Raw genomic sequence first — 13,307 nt, forward strand, 5'->3', positions numbered from 1 at the left:
ACGGAACTACTCGCCCCTCGAGTGTTGGCCTTCAGTCAAGACATTGTGCTAATGGCTTCCCCAAGCATCTACCTACTAATTGCTGCATAAAATAGTGGGAGGCTCCTTGGAACTTGGGGGTTTGGAAGGAGCAGGCAGAACCGAGAAAAGGAATCCCCCACCTCTACACTTTTTTCTACCGTGGCTGGGTCTAGGAGAGGAGAATCAAACTTGGTTAAAAGGTTAATAATAATTCATGTCCAGCTTACTATTACTCAATAACCATCAAAGACGCTAACTCAAAATAGTGTTTTCTGGCTTACAGGATCAGAGTCATTACGCTCTCTATTGAAGACTTTATTGAATTTTACACTAAGCTTTAGCTGACTGAACAGGTCAAGCACCGTGGCTCAGAGTTTTTATTCTCAGAAAGTCATAAAGCCCTCTCTGGTTTGCAATGCTGCTAGCTAAGAAACCTAACTCAGCGCGGGGTCAGGGCAGCTGACCCCGCAGGAAAGGTCACATAGTTGTAAAGCCCACTTCCCGCGTCCCCCCACTTACGTGTACCAGCTGCTCCTGGGTGTCAAACTCCCGCGTGCAGCCTTCCCAGTGGCAGTTGGTCTCATAGATGACTTCAGGCTCCTGTTTGCTTTCGTCTTTGTCCCCTTCCTCCTTCACCAGGGTTGTTCCTTCTGGTTGTTCCTGGGGGTGCGTTGGGGGTGGGGAAGCCAGGGGGGCGGGGGGGGGGGAAGGAGGGAGGGAAAAAAAGATCAGACACAATGGAAGGGCAGATAAGAGAAAGGAAAAAAAAAAAGAAAGAAAAGAAAAGAAACCCTGATTGAACAGGTTTTCTTCCTGAGGCAATTTTTCAGGAAAAATAAAATAGAGCCCAGGTTTATCAGCTGCATTTTATGAACAGAAGTCAAACATATGGAATCATTTGTGTGCATGTTTTTCGAGGCATGTTTTTCGAGGTTGTTAATGCGGGATTAAAAACAACAGTCCTGGGGCGCCTGGGTGGCTCAGAGGGGTTAAAGCCTCGGCCTTCGGCTCAGGTCTTGATCCCAGGGTCCTGGGATGGAGCCCCGCATCGGGCTCTCTGCTCAGCCGGGAGCCTGCTTCCCCCTCTCTCTCACTGCCTGCCTCTCTGCCTACTTGTGATCTCTGTCTGTCAAATAAATAAGATCTTTAAAAAAAAAAACAAAACACAACAGCCCCAACTGTAATGATGATAAGAAGTTGAGGCCCAAACGTTGCCCCCGAATGCTAGAGGAAAAAAAGAGAAATGGAAACGTCATCCCGTAAGGGAGGCAATTAAATTAGGTCATGCCATCTTTACCCAAAAGACTGGCCTTTTTTCTCTTTCAGTTAGATTCTTTTTAGTGTGTTAGTTTGTTGATTCTCCTATTTTGGAATCAGGGCAATGGTTTACTAATAATTCTAATTCTGCTTTCCCTGCCACTGGAGCTGTGACAGACACTCTCTGGGTTTCAGAGGGATCCTGTCTTCCTGTTTCAAGCTCTGATCTCCGAGGATACGGGTTGTTGCCCTAGACCCACAGCATCTGAGCTTAGCAGCTGAATCTCTTCTACTCTCCGAGGCAGCTTTGTGGCAAAGAAAATGCAAACAATTTCCAGAATTTGGGATCTCATGTGGGGCAGCATGACAAAAACTGCCCAACACATGTAACCAGCAAGGTTGTTGGATGGCAAAATTCAAGAAGGACGGGTTTCACAACCTATGACATCCATTCACTCCATCCTCAAATCTTTCCTCCCTCGAAAGGAAATGTGGGTGGAGGTCGTCTGAGTTTGGGGCTAGAGCAGCCCGGATGTAGAAAGGTCCAGATTCTGTGGACGTCCAGACTCCAGTCCAACCCCTACTTCCAGGGATTAATATTCACTGACCTCCTTCCTGTGTCAGGCTTGGGGACCTTAGGAGAAGGTATTCTAGGCATAATAAACACATTTTAAAATAGAAGCTCAGAGGGTCTAAATGCCTAAAAGCAGAGCCCAGATTGGACTTTCTAAACTTGTCTTGTGTCAAGGACCAGAATCTAATTGGCCTTAAATTGGGTAAGTTGAGCCTTGATCCCTCCCTCTGTTCTCCAAGCCCTCCTGGCAAGTGGGTAAAGGCAAAATAGGGACAAAAAAGAACCCGGCCAGTGTAAGGAGCATCGTCAACCGCGCCCAGCTCGGGCTTATAGCCAGGAGCTGGTATTTCGGGGCAGGAGCTGGTATTTCGGGGCCCGAGACCAGGGCTCGGGACTGAAGCTTGGTCCCGTCAGTGATTGGTAACAAATTAATCCAACTGCTTACACCACCTGAGAATCTGAGTTAGAGAATCCGATGGAGTCAGACTGCATCACTGGCCTCCTGTCAAGTGCATGGGTCAAGGCCAAGGCCCAGCACACAGAGTATATGGACATGCTCTGAGAGACCCTGGCCTGGACGGAGGCACAGGCTGGCGGCAGAGCCCCCAGTGCTCACCTGCTGGCCCCGCGGCCCCGGGCTGGGGAGGTCTTCGTCGGGCTTGATCTTGGACCGCTTGTTGTGCATCAGGTCCCCCGTGCTACTCACCGCAGACTCGCTGGTCGGCTTGTTCTGTGGGTCACATTTGTGGGGACAGAGACAGTAATTAGGTTTCGATCAAGGAGCGGGACCAGAGCTAAAACATGCTGTAGACAAGCCGGCCGATGTGGCATTGGAACAAGGGCTTGGTAAGTCTCCAGTCCCACAAGAGCAGAGCCCAGGAAACATGTCTGAGGCCAGAAAACATATCTATGATGGTTTCCCCTCGGGAGGAGAAACTCCCTGTGGCTTTCAGGGGCCCCTGGGGGACTCCTTTGGTGAAGCATCTGCTTTCAGCTCGGGTCATGATCCTGGAGTCCTGGGATCGAGCCCCACATTGGGCTCCTTGCCCAGCGGGGAGCCTGCTTCTCCCTCTCCCTCTGCCTGCCGTTCCCACTGCTTGTGCTTTCTCTCTCACTCTGTGTGTGTCAAATAAATACATAAAACCTTAAAAGTACATAAACAAATTAATTCCCTGTGGCTTTTAAATGCTAGAAGACTGGAGCAGGGGGCTTGGGTTTTCATGAGCTCCAATCGTGCGCTTAGAAGAACAGAGTCGAGAGGTGGGCAGGAGACCAAAAGAAACAGCTGGCGACGTTCTTAGAGGATTCCGACTCTTTGAGTGGGATTATCAAGGAGGTAAGAGCAGAGGGCACGGCGTGGTTTGGTTCTTCCCGTGAAGTTATCACAGGATCCGAAGTGCCTGCAGAGAGTCACCCAACGAGCGCGACCCCCTCATGCGGCCTATGGACCCGAGCAGGGTTACAGACCCTCATCCAGCAGCCCGCTGTCCCACAGGGGGAGAAACGACTCTGGGGCAGGAAGCCCGCACACACGTGCCGCACTCCTCAAAACCTGAAGCCTACGGCCCTGGGTTCAGAAGACCATGAGAACGCGGGGGCAGCCGCCTGTCCTGGGGTAGGCAGGGCCCTCCTCTGCGGTTGCCAGAAGGACGGATCAGTTCCTCGGGCTGTGTCTCTCACCTGTGAGGACTCCGATGGGCCCGAGCTGACCTGGACGGGGTTCAGGACCGTGGGGATCCCAGGGATGGGCCTCTGCGTTGGAAACGTCGGGGCAGGGTGGATGAGAGGAGGGCTGTGTCCGAAGGCTGAGCCCAAGCTCTGCTGACGGCTTAGGATCTGCTGATGCATGTGGAGAGACACGGGAGCAGAAGGGTAGGTGAAGCTCAGGGCCGGGCTGTAGGAGGAGAAAAAGAGCAGACGGCGCTCATTCACACGGAACGCACACATCCCCGCAGCACCCCGCGTCTGCGTCTTTGCACCCGGAGCTGCCCTCCCAAATGACATCAGGTCTGCCTGTGCAGGCCAGAAGGCAAAAACGGTTACTGACGGACATCGTGCACACTTCCGAGAGAGACACGCCTGCGGGAGCAGACACGCGTGTGCCCGCGCCCAGACACACAGACCTGAAATGAGGCTCGGCACGACGGGAACAAAAGGCTCAATAACAGCTATTTATTGCAATAACAAACTTTATATAAAAAAGAGAATGGGCGACTACATGCTTTATAGTACTTTTATTGGCTCTCAGCGCCGTATGTCCCTGTGCATGGAGCAATCCCCTTAATCTCGGCTCACGCTGCGTGCTTTCATATGTCTCCAGATCTTATTACAAGAGGAAGGAAAATCAATTGGTTAAATGTGTTTTGAACACCATGCTTGTCATATCACTCATTTGTTTGTAAAGATGGAAAGCTTGGTTCATCCAGAATGCCACCTAAAGAATTTCCATCAGTGCCGTCTGGTTACGGAAGCTGATGGATTAACCTCTCCTGGCTCCAATCGGTGATCAATGGGCTCTGGCGGAGGAATATTCCAATGGGAGAGCTCGGCTCCCTCTCCCAGCTAAATGGCATTAAATGTCTATGCAAGCCCATTATACATGCTAATGCCCGTCACCGCTCCATTATGCCTCAGCCCCGTCCAGCCTACAGCGAGTTGCGAGGAAGCCGCGCTACTACCTACAGATTTCTCGATGGGTACACGGTGCCAAATCGTTCTTTGTGCCGGCACGGTTTAGGAATCCAATCCTCTTAAAAGAATGAAGTGTTCTCGAGGAAATCTGCCCATGGCTTAAAAATGCATGAAAAACTATAATTGCATTCACAAACGTTTCCTTTTTAAAAATAATCAGTGGGGGAAAAAAATAAAAATATGCATTTCCTCCGTCCTGCTGTGTAATACCCAGAAAGAATCGGAGTTTCTCGTAATGTCAAAGGTAGAATTCATGCAAATTTCCAATCTGGTGGGTTAATTACTGCTGTTGGTAAGCGCATTAACTGAGAATATAATAATTACAATACCAAAATTCAAACCATTTCAACAACTTTAAGTAATAATTCCGAAGATATACTCTGTTCATTAACGTGACTCCACATTTTGCCTATTTGACGACAATCCATGAAAGGCTGCTTCAATGGGATTACATTACTATTATTCCTACAGAGAACCTTGCGTTACAATAGCTCGCCCATTTAACACCGAATATCATTAAGATTACCCTCGGAGAATTTCCCCCAGCTTGGAGGAACTCTCCTTTCATTCCGCATTGTCACTCCATAATAAAGGCGAGCAGGAGTGTGCTGAAAACAGTCATTGTTCATGGCAAGTTAGGGAGAAATCAGTAATAATATTCCGTTTCTGCAGTGCGATAGTTTCTGCCCCTGTTTCCGAAAGCAACCGTGAATGATTACGGCAAGACTCGACTAAGGTAGCTGCGTGGATGACTGATGGGGCATTAATCAAAAGATGCATATCTGCCCCAGAATTTGTTCACAAGCTTTCTTCTAATAGCTGATTTCATGTTCACTGAGCTCTATGCCAGTTTGTCCAATTTATTTTTCAGAGTACAAGCCATTCATCAAAAAAAAAAAAAAACCCACAAAAACCCACAATGATTTAACACCCCACCCCTTTCCTTTTGGTGAATGGATATGACTAAGTACAACTACCTTATTCTACTCATTAAAACAGGCAAACGCCCAAAGACCCCACTGCACATATATGTGCAATGGGACAGTCTGCGGGAGCCTCCAGACACATTCGCGGAGTTTCCTGAGCCCACACGATGGGGCAGGCGTGGAAGGGGGCCCTTCTAATGCCGGAGGGCGCAACGTTTGGGGGCTCAAAAAGTCAGGACCTGATTAAGGCTCGGGGCTACTAGAGAAAACATTTCAGAAGGCGGAACATGCCCTCAGTTGTGTCTAGGAGCGATTTGTAGATGTTCCTGGGCAGGCAGGATGGGTCCATTTTTACTTCTCAAAAGGTGTCAGAAGGAAGAAGAGCCATGCTGGGTTTCCTGCTGCAGGCCCTGCTTCAGGTACACTCGGGCTGACCTCAGCAGACATCGGGAAAGGCAGGGACAGTTTTCGACACATTTTGGGAACGTCCCATCCCCCTCTTGTGGCTGCTTTCTTGCAGGTAAAAAGCAGGTGCCAGGAATAAACCTTCTCCGAAATCCATGTCCAGTCTTAGCTTCCAGGGGACACTCTGAGCACCGGCAGAGCCTCCCAGAGTGCAGGCAGCCAGCCACAGGAAGGCCCTCTCCGCCCCGTGGGAAGGGCAGGTGGTGGCGGGCTCCTGCGGTGACAGGCGGGGTCCCCACCCGCAGAGCCCATGCCGTGGGAAACTGCCTGCTCCTCCCGGTCACAGAGCCTCTTTAGGACTCGATGACAAACGTCGCTCTGGGATCTGTCACAGCATCAGCAAGGACGTTCTCAGGAGAGTGTGGAGGAGGACAGAGGGTTTGGAAGGAAGAAGCCAAGGATGGGCAACGTCCCAGCACCGCGTGGAGATGTCATTGATGACAGAAAGAAGGACTGGGGCATTCCCACAGGTGCGGAGTCGGGGATCAGCCACCACCTCTGCTCTCTGACAATAAGTGGCCTTAGGAAGCTCCACCTCAGTGCCCCGCGCTGCGGGGGTTGGGGGTGTTAGTTGGGGGGAAGCAGGAGAGTCCCCCTGGCCACAGGTACTGCCCGCATCCTTCCTGAGCTGAGCATGGTCACATCCTTTCTATCAGCTGTCACCTCCTGGGACGGCGAGGCCTTCTGAGACCCTGCCCCATCCAAATGAGCCCCCCTGCACGGCAGGTCCGATCACGTTCTCCTGTTGGACCCTTCTGTTCCCCAGCCACACCCGCGCTCTCTGAGGTCACAGTCTGTCTCCCTCTAGACCCTGAGGTCCCAACGGTGTGGACCGCTGATGCCTGGAACACTGCCCAGCGCACAGGAGGCCCTCGATACGGAGTCCTGAGCGACCGAGTCTCTTTTCAGCGTACTACAGTGTCCGTTTACTGTTGCAACTGAGCGGCTGAAAAGGATACACGGTTCCTCTCTCGCTGGCTCATGAAACCAGTATTGCATTTTTGTGGAGTCTCCCGCAGCTTCTAGAGGCCGACCCGTCCTCTGCCGGTGGTTCCATATCGGCTGACCTCCTTCCCTGGCTTTGACTCTGGTCCCCCACCTTCCTCTTATAAGGATGCTTTTAATTACATCAGGGCCACCCGAATAATCCCAGATAATCTCATCTCAAACTCCTTCATATAATCCCAGCTATAAAATTCCTTCTGCCTTTTAAGGTAACAGGCCTTAAAAGTTCCTTTCTGGGGTTAAGACGTGAATGTCCTTGGGGCTGATCACACACAGAAGAGTCAATTCAAAGAAAAACATGTCTTCCTCTGAAAACTACAGTTTGACAATGCGTCTGTAAACCAGTCTAAACAAAGCCAGATTCATGTCTTTCTAGACAACTTTAATGGCTGAATATTCTTTGCCGATTACAGAGGTCAGAATTAAAAAGAAAAAATAAATCCTAACCTTTAGAAACGCTGGAAAGAATGATTCCATAATTTCCTAGAAATTATTGATATTGTTGAGGATTTTTATAAATCTCCTGTGTCCTCTAAAGGAGAACACGGTCTAATTTAAAACTCGGTCTATCTGAGCTTTATTGCCTCAAACTTTTTTATATTTCTGCTCACCCTATTCTTTCCTGTGGATCCCAAGAAGAAAGCTTAATTTTATCATCTGATTTCTGCATTCTCTTCACTCAGTATTTAACATATTAAATACAATTAAAAAAAAACATTTTTTTAAGTTTTCACTTCTTTTCCAAATGACTACAGGAAAGATGGGGTAACTTAAAACACATAAACATTTATGAACATGTGACTTAAAATGATTTATCTATATGTAGTCGATGAGACGAGGAGAAAACGTGTCAGGTGGCCCCCATCTTCCCAAGTGAGGCATTAACTAGGCCACAGTTCTCCCCAGGCAACAGGCTGAAAGAAGTCTTACAAGGGTGAGGAAAAAGAAGAGCTCAAATCACCACGCTGGAGGATTCTCGCAGGGCAGTCACCATGGGACGTGCCCTCTAAGTGTCCCACCCCAGACACAGCTTGCAGCGGTAATCAGAGAACCTTCTAGAAACTAGTGATCCTTGCAAAACACTCCGAGAAGCACTCTTCTAGGACAACAGTTATCAAGCCAGAAGAAATTAATTTCAATATTAATTTGGCCTTTACTTTTCTCAAGAGCAGAAAAGGAGAAAGGTGTGGGTTTTAGGTCCTTGACTCTAGCGTGGAGAACGTCCTCGGCCACCCAATATAATTTCTACCCATTAGAACAGATTCACAGTTATAGCTTTTTTGCTTTATAAAATACCTTAAAGGAGCCTTCCTCTGTGTTTGTGGTGACTGGGGAGAGCTCTGAGCACACAGACATAAAATTACTCACAGTCAGTTCCCCCTTTATGTTCGGCTCTGAGCGAACAGTGATCAACAAAGTGTTGTCTGAGTGGGAACAAGTTCATCTATTTTCCAAAGATTTAAATGAAAACTCCCTGGATGCCTGGGCAGCTCAGTGGGTTAATGCCTCTGCCTTCGGCTCAGGTCATGATCCCAGGGTCCTGGGATCGAGCCCCACATCGGGCTCTCTGCTCAGCGGGGAGCCTGCTTTCCTTCCCCTCTCTCTGCCTGCCTCTCTGCCTACTTGTGATCTCTGTCTGTCAAATAAATAAATAAAATCTTAAAAAAAATAAAATAAAATGAAAACTCCCAAAGTCTGAAACTTTGAAAAAGTTTTGATATATTTATCCTCTATCAAAAATCAGAGGTATAGTTTTGCCGATACTCTTTTTGCAAAGTATGACCAAGTTTTGCAAATGGGGTCTTGTCTCTTCAAGGGCAGTAAACAGCATAGTCATACCTCACCTATCAGGAAGTCTCCTATCTGGGAATCTCAGCAACTACCCAATCCAGGTAACATTTGGAGTGCAATTAGAAAGAAAATGTTAAGCGAAATAAACGCCATAAAATGCACACACAAAATCATGCATCAATTCAGTAAGTTTTAACCAAGTACTTTTTATGTGTCCCATTTATAGTCCCAGAGCATAAAATATTCCTTGCAACTAGACAGTTAGATATTATTATAATCAAGACATGGAACTTTGACGTGCATAATCATTTTTCACTTGCACCACATTGTGTTCTCACACCAAGGAAGTAACGTGAGCCAACGTTTGTACAGAAACCTTGTGATCAATCCATGCGTTTGTATTTAATTTCTAGAATGACCTGTAAGGGGGGACACTGAAAGTCCATACTGCAGAAAATCACTCCCAGAACATTCATCACCTGCTGTCGGTGTGAAGAGTGACAGACACACGGTGCCTCTGCCTTCTTAGGAAATGTCCTGTTTTAAATATAAGGTTAAATCAAGGTTAGCATTTAAATCAATGCTAACTACCTACAAACGTGTTTTTCAATTGCTCAAGGTGCTGTATTTTGCTCAGATGTGAATTTTGGAAACATCCTTTGAAAGGAATGCGTGTTGGGGCCCTTGGGTGGCTCAGTCATTAAGCGTCTGCCTTTGGCTCCGGTCATCATCCCAGTGCCCTGGGATCGAGCCCGTGTTGGGCTCCCTGCTCCATGAGCCTGCTTCCCCCTCTCCCTTTGCCTGCCTCTCTGCCTATGTGGGATCTCTCTTTGAAGCAGCCCACTGGGCCTCCCTGCGCATCAGTCCCTTGGACCTGAAAACAATTCAGCCTTGCTGGGAGCTTGGAAGGCCTCCTGCTGTTCCGGGAGCAGGGGCCAAGGGCTGTGCCTAACCGGGACCCTGCCTGCCTTTTCTATTTACTGCCCTGTGGCCCCTGGATTCCTGACACTCCCTCAACACCCAAGCTCTTCCCATCCCATGGTTTCATCTGGTCCACTCATTCATTCATACCTGATTGGAGCCTTTTCCCCTTCAAGAGTTCAGTGAGGGTAGGGGTCCTGCCTCTCATCCATGCCGGTAGCCCCCACGCCCAGCGCGGTGACTAACACAGAGTTGAACATGCAGCTGAATATGGGAGGGGATGAATGAGTAACTGATTAAATGAAATGCTCTCTAAAACCAATGACCACATATGAGAGGCAATAAAAACTACCTTTCTCAGTATTAATCACTTTGGCTGCTGCTGGGGGAGAAGAAGTTTGTCACCACTTTCAGAAGATGTCATTTTTGGGATGCTGGTCATCAGGCACTGTGTTCACCTACATTCTGTTCTTTGCTGTGTCCCACCCAACCTATAAAGGGTATCAACAGACCCAGAGTCAAGCTGCTCTGGAGACCGAGCTGGTTCCTCTCCTGCCTTGGGAAGTGGCAACAGACATCTGCTTCCTCCAGGGCCCTGGGGCTGGGGCCATGGCCACTACAGGACACAGAACACAGGACACAGCCCGCTGTCCCGACACCGGTCATAGTCTGTTGTGGTGCTGGGTGCAGACACCTGTCCCACTGTGGCACCCGACTCCCACTTTCATCAAGATGTCTGTCCTGGCCACACCAGACCAGAGACCACTGAGGACACAAGCTCATCTTCGTTTTAGCCATAAACTCAAAGCAAGAACACTGTAACTGGTGGGTTGGACACGAGAGGGTTACTCATTTCTTCATTCCGTTTACCTTTGGCAGGAGACTACAGGAAGAGGAAGGTCACCCCAAGCCCCTCTTTGTGACAGTGGTGTAATTTCTAGGGGAAGGTATTAGCAGAGACAAAGGTATTTCTACTATATTGCCATTATATTTACAAAACCTACGTGGAGTGGAGGTTACAGGTTGTTATTTGATAAACGTGAGTCATCTAGGCTTAGATGGGAGTCTTCAGGGGGATGGACAAGTTAAAACTGATTGAGACAGCCGAATTGTTCACAACAACCTTTCCAAGTGCATGGGGTTTTCAGAATGGTCATTTCAGTTATGATATAAAAGGGTAGGATTTGTGATGTAGACGTGGACCACAGGGTTGAAAAGTGATACATAAACGAGTGTGCTAAGGGGCTTTTGTGAATAAATATTTGCTTTCCACAGTATTTTTAGAGCAGTCTGAATTATTAGCTAAATACATAAACGTAAGAACCATACCCAAGGATAGACATTTGCTTTTTAGCCCCTCATTTTGTATCCATCTCTCCATCTCTCTATAGCTCTCAACCTATGGACATGTAATCTACTCTTCATACAATCTGAAAATCAGAATTATTCATCTGACATGTAGAAAGTTCCTTTAATAAAAGGGCTGATGAGAATTCTGATTACTCATTTAAGAGCTCTTTCAGGGGCGCCGGGGTGGCTCAGTCAGTTAAGCATCTGACTCTGGATTTGGGCAGGAGAGGAACCAGCTCAGGGTCATGAGATCAAGCCCCACATCAGGCTCTGCACGGAGTGCAAGGTCTCTCTCTTTCCCTCTCTCTCTGCCCCTGCCCCCCTAAAAAAAACGCTCCTTCATTTCTTCACTCAAGAAACAACCTTTGAGTGGTGTCAAGGTGAGAAGGCACAGGTGTTTTGGGGGAGGTGGTGGTATGCGGCCATGAACAAGGCCTGTGGCCGTCTGGTAGTCGCACTCTAGCAGAGGGGAAACAAACAGCAGACTCTTAGATGAGCCAGTCAACGCAGACATTTTAAACAGAGGCAAATGCGACTACCAGCGTCTCGGAGGGTAACATCTGAACTAGAATGCCGTGCGAAGGAGATCACCGCTACGGCATTTTTTCAGAAGACGGAATGCTTGACTTCAAACGGAACACCATCTTGGCAACTCAACCAACAGCGTTACACTGCACGCCTCTACCAACTGTAAGTCAGGCCCCAGAAAATGGTACCAAAGTCAAACACATCTGGGGTCCGTTGCAAAGCAGGGCATTGGAAGATTGGCAAGCGACCTTCTCCAACTTCCTCCTGCAAAGACCCACAATGTGGATGAGTAAAACAAGGGCAACAGAACATTCTTCCAAATCTCTGTGACACAAAAACAAGGAGCATGCCTCTTGCCCCAACACTTTGGCTGGTCCGCAGCCTGGACTGCACGCACCCTCAGTCCACACTCACTCCTGTGCCTTTCCCTCCCAAGAAAGTTAGCTACCCTTTGTGCCTTAGCTCACACTTCCAACCTTTCCCTGCCTCCCACTGGTCCTACCACTTTGACTGATGATTCCTTAAGTCGGTTTTTAGTTCACAAATCTGAACTAAGAACAGGGCAAGCAAAGCACTACAGGACAGGCAAATGTTGCCGATGATAATTATTCTAGTCATCGTGTTATACACCAAGCAGATGTCATTCTGGGCTATCTGCATTACTTATGTGCATTCAAAGCTACCTCCGGTCCTAACACACACCAGGTGAATAATGGAGAGTGAGAGGTCAGGCTGCCAGAGAGAAGAGAGAATGGAAAGGACCCAAAGGAAGAACAGGAGTGCACAGTGGCTGGGCCCATGACTAGTGTTGGATGCAAACCTCTTCTTCCAGCTCTAATGAGAATGGCAGGGTCTGTGGGAGTTCCTTGGAGGCAGGGGAAAATGATCAACCCCAGTCAGGATCCAGTACTAGGTCACCTGGGCGGAGGTGAGCAGATCAAGAAGGCAGAAGATGAAACACACCAGTAACAAAACCCTCACCTACTCAAAGCAAGGCTGATTCCTTTTAAGGCAAGGAATCACCCACGGTTTGCAAAACTCCAGTTCAAAAAGATCGCTAGGAACTGAACTCTTAATTTATGGGAGGAGAAACTTAGGGGAAGGGATAACCAAAGTTGACAAGCAGGGTTCCCTAATTAATGAACTAGGACATGATCTAATTCGATGCTTGAAACAACCATTTGGTAACTAGCACAGCACGAAACAGTAAGTGATTAGCTGATAAAAGCAGCCTAAACACACCTAAAATTCCTTACTTGGCTTACTTTTGTTCCCCACTTATTGACATCAGCCCACGTTTGATCATTAGCAGCGAGAAATATTTTATGGTAAGCGTGTTCACAGAAGCCTGCGTTTGTACCTTCCCATGCAAAGAGCAGACAGAAAGCATTTCACCAAAGGAAGTGTCAAAATGTTCTCGTCCCCCCGCGAGGGAGGATGACAAAACAGAGGGCTTTCAAATTAAGCTAAAAATGCTTAATAGGAAAACAAGGAAATCTTGGTTTGCCGCATTTCCTCTGACAGATGTGCCTTCCTATGTCATCATGTTTCTTTTCTCTTAGATTCGAAATCCTGCTGACGCTTTTTCTTTCTTCCTCAAACGCACCCCTTTCCCCCGTCATTAACAAATGGGAATTACACCACGTCTGACTGTCTGTCTTCTGCTCTGTCCCTCCTCCCATGTGCCGCACGACCAGGTATGAATGGGTTTTCTCTCCACAGAACTATAATGAGTAAGAAGGGTTTGGATGAAAGCTCACCAGCCTCACTGCACAGTG

General features: G+C 48.1%; 1 protein-coding gene across 1 annotated transcript in view; it reads right to left on the reverse strand.

Annotated features, from left to right (window-relative positions):
- Positions 1–13,307, reverse strand: part of GLI3 (GLI family zinc finger 3) — a 259,870-nt gene that overhangs the window by 61,382 nt on the left and 185,181 nt on the right. Inside the window, 3 exon segments of the mRNA XM_032874968.1 lie at positions 541–681; positions 2,469–2,582; positions 3,533–3,746. Coding sequence (XP_032730859.1) covers positions 541–681; positions 2,469–2,582; positions 3,533–3,746 — 469 coding nt within the window.

Source organism: Lontra canadensis, unplaced genomic scaffold, assembly GCF_010015895.1.
Source record: "Lontra canadensis isolate GAN:19392208 unplaced genomic scaffold, GSC_riverotter_1.0 scaffold54, whole genome shotgun sequence".
NCBI classification, from domain to species: domain Eukaryota; kingdom Metazoa; phylum Chordata; class Mammalia; order Carnivora; family Mustelidae; genus Lontra; species Lontra canadensis.